Source organism: Lactuca virosa, chromosome 8 (genome assembly GCF_052849685.1).
Source record: "Lactuca virosa cultivar CGN04683 chromosome 8, Lactuca_virosa_CGN04683_v6, whole genome shotgun sequence".
NCBI lineage: Eukaryota > Viridiplantae > Streptophyta > Magnoliopsida > Asterales > Asteraceae > Lactuca > Lactuca virosa.
This window is the reverse complement of record NC_136433.1, coordinates 253298748-253320521: the sequence shown is the minus strand read 5'-3', so window position 1 is coordinate 253320521 and position 21774 is coordinate 253298748. Positions and strand designations below refer to the sequence as shown.

Here is a 21774-nt window from a genome sequence, read left to right as displayed (position 1 = left end):
CAAACTCGTCGAGTAGAGATTGTTTGGAACACGGGTTTTGGGAAACCTACTCGACGAGTTAGTAGCCTCAACTCGACGAGTAGACTGGCAGAGACGAAACCCTAATCTCGGGGTTTTGTACCCTATTTAAACGCCTTAAACCTTTCATGTTGGTCTCATTTGCAGCCTCCATTGCCCTAGCCCTAGATCTTGAAACCCTAAAGCTATTGTGAGTAATTGTGAGATATTCTAAGTGTTTTTAGTGAGAATTTGAAGCTATTGGAAGAAGGAAAAGCTTGAGGACACAAGAAGGAGTTTATAGATCCAGAATTGTTATCTCATCCACGACATCTTGCTGGTATAAACCTTGAACCTTGTCTTTTAGTTGCTTAGATCTTCTTTTAGGGTTGTTTTGTTTGGTTTGGGTTCAATATCATGGTCATTGGGAGTTGGACGTCCCAAATGGGTTAATACTTCAGATCTGAGGTCTTGAGGGGTTCCATGGCATAAATGTGCCAACTTTATGGTCATGGAAGTCCCATGCAACATTTGGACCATCATCTTGGCCTTTTGGAGTTTCTAATGGCCATGCATGTAGAGAAAGCTGAGACTTTACGTGCTCATGTAGTACCTAGAGTCCAGATCTATGGTTTCATGGTCTATTTTGTATTTTTAGTCGTCCTTGGATCAAGACTTTGGCCTTTTTAGGTTTATTTTTAAGCTCAATCGCTTTAGGAAGGGTATGAATGGGTAAAGTTGGAAACTTTACCCTCCTAGAGGCAATTTCAGTTTAGATCTGGAGTATAGGGTGTGGATTTGAAGAATAAAGGGCTTAATGCATCAAGAAGGGTCATCAGACTGAAGAACTCAACGAGTTGGTTCAAGATGTCCCGATTCTGTTGAAAAGGAGGAACTCGGCGAGTTGGGGGAAAACTCGACGAGTTGAATCGCAAAATCACGATTTTGTGATTTATAGAAACTCGCCGAGTTGGAGAGTAACTCGACGAGTTGAGTCAACTTGGAGCTTTAACTCTGACCTTAGCATTGACTTTGACTTTGACCAATGTTGACCTTTAAAGGGAACCGAGTATGGAATGGTTATTCTGTTTAGGGGTTTGAGTAGAGCCGGTTGAAGACGTTCAGTGTTTCATCCGACATTCGAGGTAAGTTACCTCCTGTATTGAACGGGTCTAAGGCACCAATGTCGGCCCGTGTAGATTGTGTGTTCTTGATTAGGAACGTGGAGTGTGGGCGGGGCCCGTATTTCATTACTACTTGATGTTAGATATCGGTTGGATTGCTAGATATTTATACTTGTTGTCTATGTGATACATATATGTGCTTTGAAAGGAACGCGACTGTGGGTGGGGCCCGTATCTCCCGATTAGCTGAGTGTCGGCGGGGACCGTATCTCTTAGTAGTTGAGTGTGGGCGGGGCCTATATCTCATAGGGCGGGGCTCGTCATCCAAGTGTGGGCGATGCCCGTATCACCTCAAGTGTGGGTGAGGCCCATATCTCCTATTTGTATGATATGTGCAATATGTGGTAGTTTGGGGACACTCACTAAGCTTCGTGCTTACGGTTTTCAGTTTTGGTTTCAGGTACTTCTGGTAGCAAGGGGAAGAGTTCGGGATGACTGCACCGCACACACCGTGATAGTAGCCTGGGATGTTTTTACTCTAATATTTGATATGATACACTGATTGTGATATTTAGGATATTATGATTTATGTTTCGATGAGATGATTTTGATAACAATGGTTTTATTTAATAATTAAAAACAAAATTTTTGGGTTCTGGATTTTGGATGTTTCACCAAGTGTTGTAGTTACCATTGTTGAGGTTCTTAATGCCGCCTACTACTTGAAGATCGCCCGTGGTTAAGCTCTGATACCACTTTGTTAACTTGAAATGGGTTCCTGTAACTTGTATACAACAAGGATAATCACTTTAGGGAGAGAACACACACAATCTCAGCTTCACGTGTTTGTTTGAATTACTGGGATGAGAAAAATTAGATGCCAAAAGGCTTACATCAAAAAGGAAACTGCAGGAAAAAAAACCGCCTACTAACTTTTCTACCACTAAATAAGAAAAAATACTACAAAAAGATAAAATAAAAAATTGGAACTAATAAAAGCATGCATAACACATGCATATATCCGTTAGATAATAGCCTAAGCTAGGTGTTGTTGTTTGAGTAAGGCACTCACGTGATCAGAATTGATTCGCAACAACGCCTCTCGGGCTATGCTAGCTGACGATTTGAGAGGTTGAATAGAATCAATACATCTTCCTAGTATGACACTAATTAGAACCTGATCTTGGCGAAACTAGGGCAGTTAATCAGGATTTTCTTTTGAACTGTCTTTATGGATAATGGGTTTCTTAGGGGTTTCGTGGCTGCCATCAATGAAGTGTTCAAGTTCGAGGCTGATTACCGTTGATTCGACCTGTCTGCGCCACACAGAAAAGTTGACAACGTTTAGTCGAATAGGGAAATGAGTGGCGGCTGTTAGGTGGATGATTGCCATGGGAATGATACGAAAATTAGGGTTTGAGCCACGGGGAAGATGAAGATAGAAGGTCGGATTGATGCATGCTCAGGGGAGCCAAAACCGCTCTACCATATCAAGGTATTGAATATATTGATTAAATATACATGAGAGTTGAAAGATGATATATACTGATCTCTTTGAATGGGAATGAGACAATTAAGGGGATAAACTAGGTAATAAAATAACTATACATTGAATGCCTTGACTATTGACTATTGACCATTGACAATTAACCTATAATCTGAATTATCTTTTATTATTATTGTTGGTACCCGTAATAAATGGCAGCGTTAAAGGTTCTGAAATAGTCAGAATCTTGATGTTAAAGCTAATAAGGATGAAGTGAATCTTGAGAATGGCTCCAGTGTGGATCCTCTTGTAACACTGTAGATTTTCATATAAAATTTTCATTTTTAAAATCACATAAATGTCATCAACACATCTCACAAAATCTCAATATATCAATTATCAAAACACATGTTCATAATCATTTGAATAAAATCCAGGATCCTCGAAACACAACTCCATCTCGTGTGTACAATCAAGCAGACGCTTTCCCGTGATCCTGAGAAGTACCTAAAACACATATCACATAACACGGTAAGCACGAAGCTTAGTGAGTCCCCCAAAATACCACGCACACATAATTAGCCTCTCATGACTCTATCTCGATAAGGACCCTCCGGTCATGTGTCTCAGTGAGAACCCTCCGGTTCTCACAGCTCGGGTCAGACCCTCCAGTTCGGTATCTCAATGAAGACCCTCCGGTCTCACAACTCGGGTTGGACCTTCCGGTCACAACTCAATAAGGCTCAGAATAATATAGCATACATCATAACGACAAAATGCATAATATCACATAACTCAATATAAGCACATAGGATCAACATATACACAAAATAATATAACAGCATAAGTCACAAAAACAGTATGCACGATAACACATATCACAGTATAAACAATTAAGACCCTTCGGTCAATAATGTACTAAGACCCTTCGGTCAACAATGTAATAAGACCCTCCGGTCAATAATGTACCAAGACCCTCCGGTTAGTAAGGTGCTAAGACCCTCTGGTCAATAACACAAATAAGACCCTCCGGTCACACATAAATTACCACACAGGTAAATATATTGAGAAGACGCACCTCGGATGGCAGACAAATCCTATAAATGCTGTTATTGTACTCCGGCCTCTAACACTGAGCCAAACCCACAATTAACCTCATTAGGATCTAAGACCAAACTTTCACATATAGGTCTAAGGGAAATCTCCAGAAAAGTCCTAAAATTTTACCCTAATTTACGAAAAGTCACAAACTAAATTTTGTTTATGAAAAAGCATGAATTACCGGTAAAAATGGCGATTTGACCCATTTTTTCCGGTTTACCGGTTTAATTACTTACCTGTTTCACTAAAGTCCCATTATTTTACCATAATTTTCGAATAAGTCCCAAAATAAAATTTACTGATGATTTGGCTCTTTTCTCTATGTAACATACATTTTTACCGGTTTCATTGCTGACCCGGACGCTTAGTCATTAAATGAGATGATGAGATGAATATGTTGAGTTATATAATGTGTTTAGCATAAAACTTGATATCCTGATGTATTGTATATCTTTTTGGAACATAAAATGCATTCAACGAAGACTACAATAATTACATAAACTAACAACAACTGCATTATTTTTTTATGTTTATAAGAAATATCAAATTGTCTATCTAATTTTATGTAACCCAATATATCCATCACATCAGACATCAACTCATTTTCTGCCATTTTTTCTTGGAAACACATATTTTATTGGTTTCATTGCTGACGTAGATACATAGTCATAAATGAGCCGATGAGATTAGTATTAAATTTTATAGTAAATGTGGCGTTATATAACCCATCGTATTCATCTTATCAGCTAATTTAATGACTAGGTGTCTAAGTCAGCAATAAAACCGATAAAATGTATGTTACATGAAGAAAATGGTCAAATCATCAGTAAATTTTATTTTGGGACTTATTCGCAAATTAGGGTAAAATAATGAGACTTTAGTGAAACATGTAAGTAATAAAACCGGTAAACCGGAAAAAAGGGTCAAATCGCCATTTTTACCGGTAATTCATGTTTTTTCGTAAACAAATTTTAGTTTGAGACTTTTTCGTAAATTAGGGTAAAATTTTAGGACTTTTCTGGAGATTTCCCTAGGTCTAAATATGGTCCACCAACCCAACCCATAAATAACCCTTGCCCATTGGGCCCACCAAGGCCCAATACCAAATAGGTCCACAAAGGTCCACTAATGGCCTAACTATGGCCTAATTTTCCAAATTGGGCCCAAACCCTCATATGGGCCTTACCCTAAAGGCCATCTAAATATTCCAGTTCACATGATTATTCTTGGATGGCCCATCAATAGCCCAATCACCAAAGCCCAATAGAAAGGCCCAAGCAAAATTAGGTTTTTTATATAAAATGACGATTAGGGTTAAGTGTTTCTCACTTAACCCCTTAAGGACTTAACCCATTAAGTCCATCACTCCACTAGGCCATTCACACAATGAAGTCGGGTATAATTCACAATATCACTCTAACAGTCCAACCGCAGGTCCCGATAAAATCCAAACTAACAAACCCAAAATTAGGGTTTTCCAAACCCTAATTAGGGTTTCTAGCCCAATCACCATCCAACTAGTCCAGATCAAGCATTTGGGCCGATTAGGGTTTTACTATGTCAAGCACCACCCACTACCACCTCAGGTAGTGGTGGTCAGTGGCGGCTCATGGCGGTGGCCACCACCTCATGGGGTGGTGGTGGGTTTTCCGGCCACATAAACACACATACAACCTCAAAAACACCGAGAGCAGCAAATACACTCGAACACACACCTATACACACAACCACAACCATCTCCCACGGTGGCTGGTGGCGGTGGAGGGTGGCAGAAAAACAGCAATGAGTGGCAGCAAGATAATGGCCACCATGGTCGCTTCCCACGCTTTTCCGGCCGACAGAAACTCGCACGCACGCAAGTACACCAGCGGGACACAAGAAACACGCCCAATCATAGCCACCCACGTGGTGGCGCATGAGAGTCGGAGGGGAGGCGTCAACCGAAACCGCTGCTCGATATAGCGATGGCGGCGATAGCTCGGCGACAGCAAGGACAGAGACAAGGGGGCGTACGTTCTCCGGCGAGGAACAATGGCAGCGAAATCGCGATTTGTTTCCCTCGGCCTCTTCTGCCCGACGTCCACACCCGTCCCGACGATTCTTCACCCGATGGCGGCAACTGAGGTAGCGTGGCAGGTGGCTCTTGACTCCGACAATGGCTAGGAGGCAGCCGATCGGTTGTAACCAGGCGGCGGCTGAGAGGAGAACACAAGGTGGCGGCTAACACATTTTAGGGTTAGGGTTTTGAGGGGAAACGACCTTAAGACGGGAAAGATAAGTCACTGGTGCCAATCCCGTGTTCATTCAAACTTCCATCCAAACATCCAACTTCAGTCCCTCCTCACAATTTTGTTTTCAATCTAAGTCCAAAACTTACCAAATAGCCCCTGCTCTCAGAATTTTTTACAAATTGAATCCGAAATTTACCATTTAGCCCTTGTTTCCCAAAATCTATTCAAATTAAGTCCCAATAATTTACCAAGCAGCCCCTGCCTTCATAAATATTTACAAACCACACCGGAACTTACACTTTTAACCCCTGACTTCTAAAATTATTACGGTTAAATCCTCGAAATCAACACCTTGCTAAATTATTAATGATTTTTAGGGTTTTTATTCATATTAACTCTTATCCCTTTATTTATTTAATATACGGGATGTTACACCTCTTGTGCTGATGAAGAGTAATGACATTGTTGAGGATGTTAATGGTCATCTTGGCAAAAATACATGGAAATAAGAACAACTGAACAAGTTAATAAGAGCACTGAAGTGTATGATGCTAATAAACTCATAAATGTGGCAGATGCGTTTGATGCATGTGACTGGCTCCCTGCTGTTAGTCGAAGCACTCATTGGAGGGTTTTAAGGAAGAAAGCTAGGTGTGGGATGTATGAGTTAACATCTGAAAAGGATGTTCAAAACAATGCAAATTTGCATACCTAAAATGATGAACATGTTGATGATACTAAATACACAGATCTGATATCTGAGAATTTAGAAGGAACAATGATGACGAAGAAAGAAAGAAAGATGACTAATAGGAACAATGATGACGATGATGATCTTTTGACAGTTTAGGCCCAAAAGGCTTAGAAAAGAAGAGGAGGGAAAAAAACAACAAACATGATAAATCGAATGGTACGATAGGGCTTCTAGCCTAGCGGTATCTGGTGTTGCCCTCCCTCCTAAAGGCTGAGGGTTCAAGTCTTGTCATGGACATAGGTGGAATTAAGGAGTAGTTTAGAAGTAGAATAGATCTGTCGTTTCAAAAAAAATGATAAGAGAATGGTGGCCCAGAGATGATAGTGAGAAGAAGTCTGAGCATTCTTAAGGTGAAGATAAAGAATTAAAGGTGGTGACCATTTCTGAATAAAGGAGCAGAATGTTGGTCTAATTTAGAAAATAAGACTCAGGGGTTGCTAGCCTTTTACACAGGCATGTAAAACATATCAGATGGCAGTGACAAAAATTGGTTTGTGTTTAGTATAAATTAGGACCTGCGTTACTTTTAATTCCATTTCAGAACAAGTTTTTTCCAGCTAATAAAGCATATGCTCCAAGCAATCTTGTTATCCCTTGTTTTCATGTTTTCCTTTTTTGTCCCTGTTTTTTGATCAGTCGGTTCACGTCTGCATCAGTACACAAAGTAACATCAGATTACTTTGTTTTTTTATTGCATTTAAATCTTTGTGGGCCATATTTTCTTTGTTTATAGAAAAAAAATCTGTTTGTCAAGCCCCTCTTTCTCTTCATATAATCACATGAATTTGAAAAACTGAGAAGACAACCAATGATGGGAGGTGAAGCTGCAGGGGTAACCACACTCCAAATATTCTTTCCTTAAGACTTTACTATACAATGATAAATAAATTTCAAAGTAAAAAATCATATCGCAATTAACTTTTTAAATTAATATTCTTTTCTAAAAACATTATTATATTATGGGAATCACTTAAGGAGGAAGCAATCTTAAAGTTGCTTTTCCATGTGAGCACCACAAATCAACTCTATGTGTTTCTATTTAAACATGTAAGAAGATGGAAGTAGTATTCACAGAAATTAAAAGAAAAAAAGAGATAGAAAGATGGCAAGCTCAAGCTCTAATTCACATGTCACGCTCGAAGTTGGAGAAGAACACACATACACATACCCATACCCATCAAATCTATCTCCAACAAGCTTTACCACTGTGAAGCTGAGTGGTAGGGATGAGTATGGTATGTGGAAAACACAGATGTTATGTCTATTGGAGAGTCATGGTATGCTTGGTTTTATCGATGGTACATTCATGTTGTTAGGTAAAATATGAAAGGTTGAAAACATGTGGCTATGCATGTGAAATAAAAGAATCAAATTCAAACTGAAAGTTGGAAAATAAGTGGTGCATTCAACATGTTCAAACTTGAAGTTGGTAGACTTTAAATTGGTTACAACTCTTTCTGTTTTCACATGGCAAACATTCACCTATATATATGCATGTATGTTTTGCATATTTGGTGTGCAAAACTTGAGAGAACATCAAGTGTAGAGTGTCAAGCCAATTGTAATCTTGTGAGTTTTAATAAAATTCTCTAGATGCAGCCCGTGGACGTAGGATTTGCACCGAATCCGAACCACGTAAAATCCTTGTGTTCTTCTTGCTTTATTTTCGTGAGTTTGTGTGTGTGTGATAGTGTGTTTCCGCTGCGTGTACCCGGTCCGGTTCCCAACAACTGGTATCAGAGCCAGGTTAGCGAGGTTTGGAGGGTACAATCATTTTTTTTTATCACGCACGAGTGTACCTGATTTGTATCTTGTTTGTCGTAATGGCTGAAGACAAGGTTGTAATCGAAAAGTTCAACGGTTCTGATTTTAGCTGGTGGAAAATGCAATTAGAAGCATTGCTATGTCAGAAAGACTTGGACATGGTACTCGGAGACAAACCGGAGAAAATGGAAAAAGCTTTTGAAGATGCGTGGAACTCAAAGGACAAGAAAGCCAAGGCGGTTATTACATTGTCGTTGACGAAGAGCGTTGCTTTCAACATCATGAATGAAACCACGGCGCGTGGTATGATGGAGGCTCTGTCAAATATGTATGAGAAACCATCGGCGGCTAACAAGGTGTTCTTGATGAAGGAGTTGTTCACTACAAGGATGAATAAGGAAGGCTCAGTTACGGTTCACATTAACAATCTAAATTCAATTCTGTCCAGATTATCATCTGTGGGAATTAAATTTGATAACGAGACTCAAGCATCACTGCTACTAGCTTCTCTACCTAATAGCTGGTCCGGAACAGTTACTGCTGTTACGAGTTCCGTGGGGACCAGTGGTATGACTTTTGAAGGGGTTAGAGATTTGGTTCTTGGCGAAGATATCAGACGCAAGAATCAAGGTGGATCTTCTTCTTCTGATTTATTAAATGTCAGAAGAGGTAGAGGGAATAGCAGGAGCAGTGGGATTCGGGGAAAAAGTTCTTCTAGAACTTTGAAGAATGTGAAATGTTGGAACTGCCAAGAGGTGGGACATGTTAAGAGTCAATGTCCAAAGAAAGAATTAAACATTGCTGGTGCTGAGAGTGTGTCTGAGGATGATGCACTGATACTCAATATGGAAAGTTCTGTGGACTCTTGGGTCATGGATTCAGGGGCTTCGTTTCACGCCATGGACAACGGGGAAACGATGGTGAATCTAAAAAAAGGAGATTTTGGAAAGGTACGGTTAGCAAATGACGAGATGCTTCAAGTAACGGGCATGGGAGATATTGATCTAGTTACTTCATTGGGAACTACATGGAGCCTGAAGAATGTCAGGGTTATTCCGGAGCTGAAGAAAAAATTGATTTCTATTGGTCAGCTGGATAAACAAGGACTGGAAGTAAGGTTTGGTGGTGGTAAATGGATGGTGGTCAATGGTAATTTGGTGATTGCTCAAGGTATGAAGCGTGGGTCATTGTATATGGTTGAGGTACCTGCTGAGGGAAGTATGACCATCCCGATTAAGCAAAACAAAATCTGGTTCGCTAAATCTACTGCTAAGAGAGTTTATTTTGCAAACATGAATTCTGGAGCCAAGGGGATGTTAGCTGAACGAGTCGGAAATTCTAAACCATTCAGGGGATTCTGTGACAGTGGGAGCACGGGGTGTGTTCCGGGTACAATTACAAAGAGCCGTTGGGTTTTGAAGACTAAGACTGGAAAATTCTCTCTTGTTGGAAGTTTGCAAAGTTTGGAGAGTGTTAGTGGTCCTCGGTGTATCTCTGGATCTGGTGGAGTGTCCAAACCGGTTGAGACAGAGGATGAGTCGGTGGTGGGATTAGCCACGACTGATTTGGAGCTAGTGGGAGCTTCAACTGGCCCTTCTAGTACTTGAAGATGAGGGGCGGCTGCAATTAGAGAAATGGGACTAAGTTTAGCTTGTTCTTAGGAACTGGAGGCTTGGAAGACTTGGTTGTTTTAAGATTACTGGAGTTGGATGACAGAGACGGACCATGTTGTTCAAACTTTCAAGTGGGAGATTGTTAGGTAAAATATGAAAGGTTGAAAACATGTGGCTATGCATGTGAAATAAAAGAATCAAATTCAAACTGAAAGTTGGAAAATAAGTGATGCATTCAACATGTTCAAACTTGAAGTTGGTAGACTTTAAATTGGTTACAACTCTTTCTGTTTTCACATGGCAAACATTCACCTATATATATGCATGTATGTTTTGCATATTTGGTGTGCAAAACTTGAGAGAACATCAAGTGTAGAGTGTCAAGCCAATTGTTATCTTGTGAGTTTTAATAAAATTCTCTAGTTGCAGCCCGTGGACGTAGGATTTGCACCGAATCTGAACCACGTAAAATCCTTGTGTTCTTCTTGCTTTATTTTCGTGAGTTTGTGTGTGTGTGATAGTGTGTTTCCGCTGCGTGTACCCGGTCCGGTTCCCAACACATGTGCCCTCAACCCATTAGTATTTCAGGGAAGGAAAAAGTGGGTGACCATCAAACTCACTACAGGCTGTGGAGAAGATCAGATGCCCTTGTGAAGGGTTGGATTTTTGGTTCTCTCTCTAAACCAACACTAGGGTATGTTTTGGATCGTCTCCATCAACAGAGAAATGCAACTGATTTCAATGGAAAAGATGCATGGGATGAACTCCACACTATGTACGCTCCTGTTGGTATTCCACCTGAACTGCTAGTAGTTGAAGGTAGAAAAAACTTTTTTTGTTTATCTATCTTTTATTTGAGTTGGTCATCCAAATCATATAGCACTCGTAATTATAATATGATATAAGACATGTATAGCTTTTAATATATTGTATAATATAATCACTAAAAAGATTGAGTCAGCCAAACACTTGTCTATAGAAACAAGGTAAAATAGATACAAAGTATACAAAATTGATAAAAGTGTCGATACAAACAAAGTTTTTATTTTCATCCTCATTTAAAATCTTTAATTGTTTTTGTCTATTAAGAAAACCAACGAACTTAACATTTTGTTTTAAAAAGCCCAACGAAGTTACACTTTTGTTCAATTCTATGGAAGTCAAAGAAGAGAAACAGATGACGTGGCTTATTACCGTATCGGGAAAATGATTTATAAGACCAATGAAGTTTCCAAACCGTTCAAAAAACCTCAATCATGTTTTGTCTGTTCAATAAAACCCAAAGAACTTAACTTTTTGAAAAGACGGTTCAAAAAACCTCAATCATGTTTTGTCTCTTCAATAAAGCCCAAAGAACTTAACTTTTTGAAAAGACAAAACATGATTGACGTTTTTTAAACGGTTTGGAAAGTTTGTTCGGCTTTTTTAGACAAAATGTTAAGTTCGTTGGGTTTTCTTGAACAAATAAAACATGATTAAGGTTTTTTGAACAGTTTGGAAACTTCGTCGGGGTTGTAAGTCATTTTCCTTTGTTTTATTAGATTAAATTAGATTAGATTAGATCACAAGCACATATTTTTCTATCTTGTAGTTCTTACCTTCATAACAAACATGCAAATATAGATACACTACAAGATAAAGACAAAGCAAAGATTCTCGACAGATTATACAATTATACCGAAGCTGGTTATTGGAATGGGGTCGAAGACATACTGAGGCAGGAAAAGGTTACAGTGACGGACAAAATCACCAATAATGGCAACACCGCGCTCCATGCAGCAGTTGGTACTTCCCAAGGCCGAGAATTCTTAGAGAAATTGTTGGAAAAGATACCTGAGAACACACAGCTAACGAATATAAGAATTTCAGATGGAAGCACGCTGCTTCATGTCGCTGCCATTAGTGGCAACACTGAAACTGCTGACATATTGATGGCAAGGGACCCAGATTTGTTGTTGGTCAAGGACAAGGAGGGTCAGACACCACTAGCCTTGGCTCTTTCTAATATGCATACCCAAACAGCCCGACATCTGTTGCAATGTATCAATACTCTTACTGATGATATACAGAAGGATGCTCTATTTTCTGGCAAAACTGGTGATGACCTTCTAGTTACTGTTATTTCCTCTAAAGATTTTGGTAAGTGTCACACCCCCAAACCAAGGATGGCGGAAACGTCCGGGGGTGGAGGACTTCATGTGTAGTATCATAACAACAATTGTAATAGTAATTCAAGCAAACACAACCAACATATATATAATTGAAAAAGTTACATCATTGTATGAATTACATGTTTACGAATCAATTACAATATGTTGACAAAATATGAAATAGTAGACGCCTTAGCGTCCCATCCTCAAAAGCACTTGATTACCTGTTTAATGATTTCCTGAGAATACAAGTTGTTTGAAAAAGTGTCAACACAAAGGTTGGTGAGTTCATAAGCTTTTGTTTGGTATTATTAAAAGCCTTTCGTTTGTGAAAGTAGTATTTGTGTTAGAAAATCCAATATTTTCCTTAATGTGTAAATGTAGTCTTAAAACCCAAAGACCGAAATGTACAAGTAATTTGTCATATTTATAGTAAAACAATGCAAGTTTAAATCGACATAAACTCATTAAATTTTAATGAAGTTCCCGTAAATTCCAACGTTTATTAATACTTTATGTGAGTTATTATAACCATGCTATGACCTAGTTGGCCTGAAACGACGTTCTTCAGGCGTCGGAAATGTTATGACATTTGTCACCCCAGACCTGCCGGTCTAGCTGTTGCATGCAGCTTAGGTGTGGGTTTGTCAAACCCAATATAGATCTATACACAAGTATCACGCTCTCCCTCAAGGAGACTCTGGTTACAATACAGGACTTAATGGTAATTTGAAGTAAATGTCTCACAAAGTCATTAACGGAATTACGTGTTATGAAAACTTGGTACCGTATGGCCGTACCTTGCTTAATGAAAATATCATTTGTATAAATGTACCCTTTTTAAATGTATTTGTTATGTAATGTATCATAAACTATACCTATTATAGTTTATCAACCAAGGGTAGTACGTGGTAATGTATGCAAACTATATTCAAAATAGTTTATTAAATGTTTGAATGTATCGATTGTACTTTGATTATAATCACTTGTTATTCTTTATATTTTATATGACCAAATCCATTTGTAAACTGATGTGTGTCTAAATATTAAGATAAAATGTCATATATTGCAATAACATATAATCACATAAAGATATACACCTTGCTCAACATGTTACAAGGTGAAATGAAATTAACAGCAACTTTTCGTTGAAAAACAATTTCTGTTACTGTTCTTAGAAAATTTATTAAAAAATCATCAAAGCTCTAAATCCAAATCCGCAAATTTTGAGAGTTTGGAATATGAGTCTAGTTTGTTCGTAAATTTTACCATGATTTTTAGTGATCTCTAACAGAGGTGAAAATGTTCATAATCACAGACTGGTCCGGGTTTGCCTCTGAAATGACAGGCAGTTTTGTAAAAATCACCATAAATTGTAGAAAAATCATATGGAGATGTGCAAGTAGCCATTTTAAAGCTAAGAGTTTGAACTACTTGCACCTGGAACAGTTTTGAAAACTAAAATATTTAAGTTGACCAAAACAGTCCATGATTAACGTCCATCTTTTCTGATGTAATCTGTTAGAAAAAGTTTAATTGTGTTCTTGATGATTTTACTTGTATTCCCCCCTTAAAACTTAAGAAAAACATGTAAATGTAGGGGTATGAACTCACCTTATGTGATTTCAGTAGATGAAAGTGAGATAGAGGAAGTGTTCAACCCAAGAACACTAAGAAGATGTCTTGATGATTCGAGAATCTAACACCGAATAAGATGGAATTTGTGTAAGATATCAATGATTTGAGTAGAATGGAGTTTAATAATTATGTGAATGATGAAGATACTTACTAATTGAAGGAAGAAATCCCTGGAGAAAGCCTTGAAGTTCTTGAAATTGAGAGAAAAGATGAGAGAATTTTGGAGAGTGTCCTTTGGTTGCTAAGTATAGAATGAAAGAACTTTATGGAGAATGAGGAGAGAGGATCAATCCTCCAGCTCTTAGAACATGGGAAGAGCTGGAGATTGGGTGTAAAGGTCCACTAAGGTGACAAGGAGTAGTGGGAAAGAGTGGATGATCATAGAGTGAGGTGGTGGTGGCTTGCTTTTGTCATAAAATAAGGAAAAGCAAATATTCCCTCAATAATTAGTCCAACCACCAATTCTTTTAATACATTTTTCTAAAAACCCTGGAGATTTATATATTTTGGGGCCTTAGTTTATAAAATAAAGTTTTGGGTGAAAATCCCACGTTAAAATAATGAAAAACGGAGTTAAAACGAAGTCGTAGTCGAAAAACCGGAAAAATTATGACACGCAAACATGCATGTCGTCTTCTTTTATGACAGGGGCTTCCTTGATACTCATTGCGTGTCATCAACACGCGAGTCGTAAGGTTACGACAGATAAATGTGTGTCGTCTTCCTTTATGACAGGGACTTCGGTCCTGAAGCTTCAGTTTTGGGTCCTTAAGCCTATTTTACCCGTTTTTACCCCGTTTCAAGTGGTTTTTGACCCAGTTAAGGGTCAGGATGGCCCGAATGATTACAAAAAATTAAAGGAACTTTTGAGAGAGATTTGGGAGAGATTCGGGAGAGATTTGGGAGAGATTTTAATAGAGAGAGGTTGAGTGAAAGAGATTGTGAGAGGTTTCGTTTGTGATCTTTTTGAGTGTCCGGCTTCGCAACGAAAGGTCCATAAACCCCGTTAAGCCATGATTTAGTGTCTTACACAATCCCGATGATTGTGCAATAGTGTTTTATCGCTTTGGTTTGTTGTTTAGCACTGTTAAGGCTAAGGAAAATCAAACACATGAATTTTTCAAATGATGTTTTCTCATTGAAATAGCGAATTGTATAATGTAAACCCTAACATACAAGGGTTAATGGAGTTGACCGGTTTGACTTGTTGACTTTGTTTGACTTTGACTTGAGCGAAATTTGACGGTTGTCACAGTAAGTGTCGACATTTAGTAGAAAACCTACCCACTTATATAATTGATGCGATTGACTTTGGAAAATATGTAGGCTTTGCAAGAGAACTGTTAAAGCATTACAAAACATTGCATACTGATGCTGTGTTGATGGCTATAGCTCAAAATTTCCCTCCCAAGCTTAAAGGTTTGTTGTTTTTTTATCTTGATTCTACATTGTCAAATTATTTATAAAACTTCCCTGACAATCTTCCTGAACACCACTTTTTATATTGAAGCGACTGATATACTTGTGTGGGTAGATGAGTATTTCACAACCCCTTGCAATTATATTATTTATGGCAGATCGGTTTTGAGGTTGATATGCATCCCAATCTTTTTTGGTAGGTCGTGAGTTTATCTTTTCTTGAACTCTTAACTTGTTGGTTGCACATTCTATTATTAACCCCATGATCATCATTCTATCCGTAATGCAGTGACTGCCTGCATCCTTATGCCTTTCCTGCTTATCCCTGTGATGTTAGGTAAGATGATCAACAAGTACCATAATTGTATTATTAAAAACAAAAGAGAGAAACAAAAAGGGTTTATCTCTTTATTTGAGATGCTCAAAATTTGGGTCTATGTTGCAGTGTATCTATTCTTTAAAGAGGGACATAAAAATTATGAAGATGCTATATGCCTGTTTTCGGAGGTATCTATGTTGATAAGGGAAAAAAACCACTTCAGCTCTTACCATCACTATTACACAAATCCGATTCTTGAAGCCAGTAGACAAAATGCATATGAGTTTGTAGAAAAAATTATGTATCACTTCCCTAATGCAATTTGGAGTGCCAACGAAGATGGTCACAACATTATTCAGTATGCTGTGATAAATCGCTCAGAAAAGGTTTACAACCTACTATATTGGATGAGCCAATATATGAATATATGTCGAACAATTAAAGACTCTTCGGGGAATAACCTATTGCATCTAGCTGCAAGATTGGCACCTAACAACAAGCTGAATCTTATATCGGGGGAAGCTTTACAAATACAACGTGAACTATAATGGTTTAAGGTATAAATCTCAATCATTCAAAATTGACATATATACCTGATAGTTACACGCCATAAGTATTTATCAAGTATATGTAACATATTGTAATCTTGTAGGAAGTGGAAAGATTCATTTGTCCTCTAAGCATCATACAAAAGAACTCTTTCAACGAAACACCACAAACAATATTTACTAGAGAACACAAGGAGTTGGTGATTGAGGGACAAAAATGGATGAAGTCCACTGCAGAGTCCTACACGATTATAGCTGCATTAATCATCACCATTGTGTTTGCAGCAGCTATCACAGTGTCAGGAGGAAACAAGCAGGAAGGTGGGATACCAATGTTTACCAACCACACTGCCTTCACAATATTTGCAATATCAGATGCCATATCATTATTCTCAGCTGTTACCTCATTGTTAATGTTTTTGTCGATTCTCACTGCACGTTTCGCTGAACAAGACTTTCTCTTCAAGTTGCCTACAAAGTTGATAATTGGTTTGGCCACCTTGTTCATCTCAACCACAGCCATGATAGTAGCTTTTGCTGCAACGTTATACCTTGTATTTGGCCAAAGCAACTCAAGGATTCTTATTCCTATAGCTGTGCTGACATGCCTACCAATTACTTCTTTTGTGACCCTGCAGTTCCCTCTTGTCATAGAGTTGATGAGTACTACATATGGTGGTAGTATTTTTGGTGATAAGCAAACATATTATCCTTTATATTAATTTATTTTATCAGACTATGAATGTTCATAAACAAAAAACATCCACAAATAGGATGAGTATATGGCTGACATACTTATTGTATAAAGTTCTTAATCCTCAATAACAATACTTCCCTAACCTAAGGAGTAAGGACCAATAATTAGAGGATGAAATATGACACATGTTTGGTTATATGTGCTTTTGCATCCTTTGATAACACATTTCTAAAATATGATATATTTTTAAAAAAGTGTGTTGCTATGTTTTTCCAAAGAAGTTACATAAAATTGTTAATGGATTAATGTTTAAAAAATACGTTGCTATTTCTTCCAAATGGTGTCTAGATGCTCGTAAAAATTATTTTAAAATATATCCAAATGGTGTGCATGTGCTCCTAAAAATATTTTGTACCCTAGAATTAAGAACAGATAGAAAAGGCTTTGAATCAAAGGATTGAATGGAAATCATAAAAATAACAAAGACGTTTTTGGCTTTCAAGAAGCTGAATGCTCTCCCATAGGTTGTCCCTCTAATTGAATAAATTCGAAGATAATGACCGACTCAACCCAAACTTCTATTTAAGCATAACCTAACTAGGAGAGTTACCACCGGTACAAGAAAAATCCTAAATAGCTACGGAAAGTTGTTACGGAATCAAAATCCGTAGCTATTATACTACCGACAAAATGGCTTATCATAGCTACTTTGCTATGGAAATCGATACAAAATTGCGTTCCATAGTTAAATCCTCATTAGCTACGGAAAGTGCTATGAAATGAAAATCATAGCTAATTATACTACACAATATGCTATACAATGGTTGAATGTAGTTATTTTGCTACGGAAATGGCTACAGATTTCATTTTCGTAGCTAAATCCTTAATTGCTACCGAAAGTTGCCACGGAAACAAAATCCGTAGCTATTTTACTACGAAATATTTTACGAGATCATCGTTTGTAGCAAGTTCACTACGAAACTTATTACCAAATCCATATTCATAGCTACTTGCCTACAAAATTGACTACGTAATCAAAATCCATAGCTAGTTGACTACGGAATTAAATTCCGCAACTATTTTCCAATGGCAATTTGCTACACAATAAAATTTTGTAGATAATTTGCTATGAAACTTGTTACAAAAAAGTTTACCGTAGTTATTTATGCAACTTGTTTTCGAATTTATAAAATAATTACAGAATAATAATCGGTAACTACTTGGCTACGGAACATTCCATAGTCAACTAGCTATGGAAACATTTTTCCCTAGTAAATATAAAAAATTAGCTACGTCAATTTCTTTTATAAAAGAGGGAAACACAAGGTAATTCACGGTGTATTCCACTTAGTTTCCCTAAAAGTAGTCGCTTATTCCCACGTGTCTCCACTTTACGCCATAATCGACCGGACTTTACTCTGAGTTCTTGGGATGTGACATCCTCTTTGTCGTTCGGGGAGATCCTCTCACTTCTCTTGTTTGGTTTTCCCTGCGCCGCTTGCTCTGTGAATCGCTAGGTATGTTCCATCCTTTTTTCTCTATTCTAGAATAGATAAAAATCTGATTGTTTTAGCCATGATTTGTATTATCAACTCTAGATGTAGTTTCGGTTTAGATCGTGAATTATGTGTGCTTTGAATCACTAAAATCTAGTGATTTGAACATATCCGATTCTTGTAGGTGTGCTCTGGTGTAGCTCGTTGTCAGCTAATCGAGAAGGCACGTCCTGGTGCACAAGGTCAGATTTGAAGCTAAGACATAGTATGGTATGATTCACAACTATAAGGTTCTTCGATTTGTATTCAACAAACTGGAAATTACAAAGGTTCTCCCACTTTATGCTTCCGCCACTTGTGTTTATGATTCTCGAATTCAATACAATGCTGAACACTTTGTTCTTGAAATTCTTAGTGTATATTTAAATATTTTTAATTCTATGAATAGAATGTACTAGTTTTTTTTATGTATATGGAATCTTATTAGTAACTAATTTATGCTACATAGCATTGTAGTGAGCAAGTTAGTGAAAGGAAGGATGCTAGATAATTTGGAATTCAATCCCTGGATGAGGAGATATTATAATTCTATTAGCGGGTAGCCATCACAAGTAAGTTCTTACTGACTCCTAATCCTACCATTAACTATTATACGAGTCCTTTTCAATTCGAGTAACACATGAATCAAAATCGGATAACTAGTTAATGTTGTTAATTACCTGCTTCTGTTTCCTGCTATAGTTATAGCCCTAATGAAAGAAGAGAGTCTTGAAAAGGTGGCAAAGATGTAAGCAAGATCCCAATAAATCTTCACCAACACAATGAAGCATTACACCTCCGAAAGATGTGATCCACCTTCTGCACACTCAACAACTCCACCTATCAAGACCTATAAACCCTCTTCAGCTCCAAGTGTCTTTGTATATGATCAACAGGTACCATGGTCACACTCATAGAAACATTAAATCCAAAATATCCAACACTTACAGACTCACATAATTACTTTCTATCACTATTCATTATGTAGATCATAGAGTTGAAGATAACAATGGATAGTCGTGAAAAAGAAAGTGATTTCTACTTTGCAAAGCTTAAGATATTGAAATCCTGTGCCAATATTCTAATATCTCAAACTTGTCTGTATTGTCTATTTTTCACGCACCTCAATAAAATCAAGTTTGTTTTATGGCAACTCACTTTTTTTCCAGATTATTGATGCGATACTGAGGATCTTGTACGCTGCTGAAGAGGATGCATTGATACTTATCTATCTAGTTTTTACTATGTTGGATCGTATCTTATTGGGTAAAACCGTAAAACTATCTTCTTTATTTTGTTGATTAATTTTTTTTTATTATATACAATGTATCTTAGTTGGTAAAACCATAAAACTATCACCTTTATCCTTTTGTTGTCTAATGGATGTCCTTTCTGCTTTTATTGTAATCTACTAAAATTTTACTATAATGACTAGCAGTGAGACAACCATCACAGTTTGGGCTTTATCTTTTAACATCATTGGTGACGAAATGGTTACATGCAGGTATGGTGGTTCTCACTTCTTGTTAGATATGTAACAATGGGTAAAATTATAGGCTATACTTTTTCCCTAGTATGTGTGTCTTGATAAATGATATTTAAATTATTTGTGAAAATGGAAGGGAAAAAGCTATGACTTAATGAGAAAATACTCATTTCTATTAAGTTGTTCTTTCTTACTAAGTCAAAAGGAAGCAAACACTCATATATAACTTAAGGGTTTAAGTCATGTTCTCATTAAGTCCATTAAGTAAAAGAGCAACAACATTTTACATAACAAATGTTAACTAAAAAGAATTTGGGGAATGTATTTCTGAACAGTCTAAAATTTTTCTTTGGGTCACGACATACCTTGTAAACCCTTGATTCTTATGAATTCATAGAACTCATGCATTGAAGTGAAATTAAAGGTCTAAAATTGTTGCAAGTGAATTTAGAGGATTCAATCTTTGTTGGGTTCTCTTTGTTGGGTTCTCGAGTTAATTCATTAGGAGAAAGAGAAGGATCATGTTGATGCAAGGATACTCAATTAATATTTTCTATTTAGTATTATAATTAAGCTTGTCATTCCAAGATGATTGTGTGAGGAGTTGGAGCAGAAAATCTATGCACGAAGACATGTCAAATTATCATTAATAGAATTTTGTATGGTTTATGTATATGTATATATGTCTTTATATATGTTTTTTGTACTACTTTGAGGCTGATAATTGTTTTTATTTTAATTTCATTTTTTTTTGTATATGATGACAATGGAAAAAGCGGATGCTGGAAACACTTAGCATTATTGGACCTGCAAGTGGTTGCACAATGTTGACTGCACTTGCTTTCTAGAAACTAAAGGTATTTTCATGTTATTCATTTGATGTCTTAAGGTTATCAAAATTTCTTTATTTTGCATTATAATGTTTTAGGTTTGAAGCCTTAAAAAAACTTTCCTTAACTCCATTGAAGTTGTAAAATAACATGATATGGATTGTCTAAAAAGAGATCCTATAATGGATATTTAATTTTCAAATTTGCATATGATGGTTAGCAATTATTAGAACATATTAGTGAGATTGATTTTGATCCACAAATTCTTGAATTTCTTATTAATTGGAAATGTTAGGTTATTAAGTTGTGCATCAAACTTATATATTTTGTGTGTCGTGCTTGATGAAAAATAGTTTGGGTTATACACTAATAATTTCTTCCTTCAACAATTATATACAGTTCCAAGAAGATCTCTTGTCTAAAGTTTTTGAATTTTATTACATCATGTATGTCCATCTTAGGGTATGTTTTTTTTACTAGTCAATATGTAATATTTCTTGATGTGTTTAGCTACTTTTAATTTTATATGAGGTTAAATTTTGGATGTATTCTATTAAAATTATTGTAATTATTGAATTTATATTAATTGTATTTTTTATACATAGGTACAAATATTATAATTGAATAATTAGATTTTTTGGATATTGTTATGAAAAGCGGCTACATAATTTTTTTTGTTACAAAATGCATGGCTACGGAATTTGCTACGAAACATATAGCTATGAAATTTGGTACGAAACAGATAGCTATGGAACCCTTTAGCTACAGAACTTGCAATGGAACACATAGATACAGATTTGCAACGAAAAAGTATAGCTATGAAATTTGCTACGGAACCTTTGGCTATGGAATTTGTTACGGAACCTTTAGCTATAGCTAAGGTATTTTCTACGGAACCTTTAACTACGGATTTTGCTACAAAATCGTAAGCTATGGAATTTACTACAAAATGCATTATTACGGAATAGACGTCGTAGCAATGATCGTAGCAAAATTGGTACATAACTATACTTGCGTAGTTAAACATTTTGCTACAAGAAATATACCTATGGAAGAATCCCACCGAGAAATTGTGTTGCAAA

The 21774-nt window shown here is 36.9% G+C and overlaps 1 protein-coding gene and 1 long non-coding RNA gene across 8 annotated transcripts; both read left to right on the top strand.

Annotated features, from left to right (window-relative positions):
- The first annotated feature begins 10630 nt into the window (after window positions 1–10630).
- Window positions 10631–16897, top strand: LOC145131439 (uncharacterized). Its single transcript, XM_079066119.1, has 7 exons — window positions 10631–10889; window positions 11694–12209; window positions 15185–15277; window positions 15393–15473; window positions 15567–15614; window positions 15723–16133; window positions 16253–16897. The coding sequence occupies exons 1-7, from the start codon at window positions 10631–10633 to the stop codon at window positions 16864–16866; spliced, it is 2022 nt and encodes a 673-aa protein (XP_078922245.1). The 3' UTR covers window positions 16867–16897.
- A 1276-nt stretch (window positions 16898–18173) lies between these two features.
- Window positions 18174–21234, top strand: LOC145129126 (uncharacterized). 7 transcript variants are annotated; one of them, XR_013717308.1, is made up of 9 exons: window positions 18176–18358; window positions 18522–18607; window positions 18846–18948; window positions 19079–19272; window positions 19365–19473; window positions 19546–19642; window positions 19815–19880; window positions 20639–20719; window positions 21092–21234. It is a non-coding gene; the product is annotated as an uncharacterized LOC145129126 (long non-coding RNA). The 7 variants fall into 7 exon arrangements; XR_013717306.1 differs by lacking the exon at window positions 19365–19473 and having other exon boundaries at window positions 18174–18358; window positions 19812–19880; XR_013717310.1 differs by having other exon boundaries at window positions 18174–18358; window positions 18522–18666; window positions 19365–19642.
- The last annotated feature ends 540 nt before the right edge of the window (window positions 21235–21774 follow it).

Coding starts and splice junctions, on each gene's coding strand:
- LOC145131439 (XM_079066119.1), top strand. CDS start 10,631: ATGTGCCCTCAACCCATTAGTATTTCAGGGAAGGAAAAAGTGGGTGAC. Junction 15,278..15,392: donor TTTCCCTCCCAAGCTTAAAG/GTTTGTTGTTTT, acceptor TTGTGTGGGTAG/ATGAGTATTTCACAACCCCT. Junction 16,134..16,252: donor GGAAGCTTTACAAATACAAC/GTGAACTATAAT, acceptor TCTTGTAGGAAG/TGGAAAGATTCATTTGTCCT.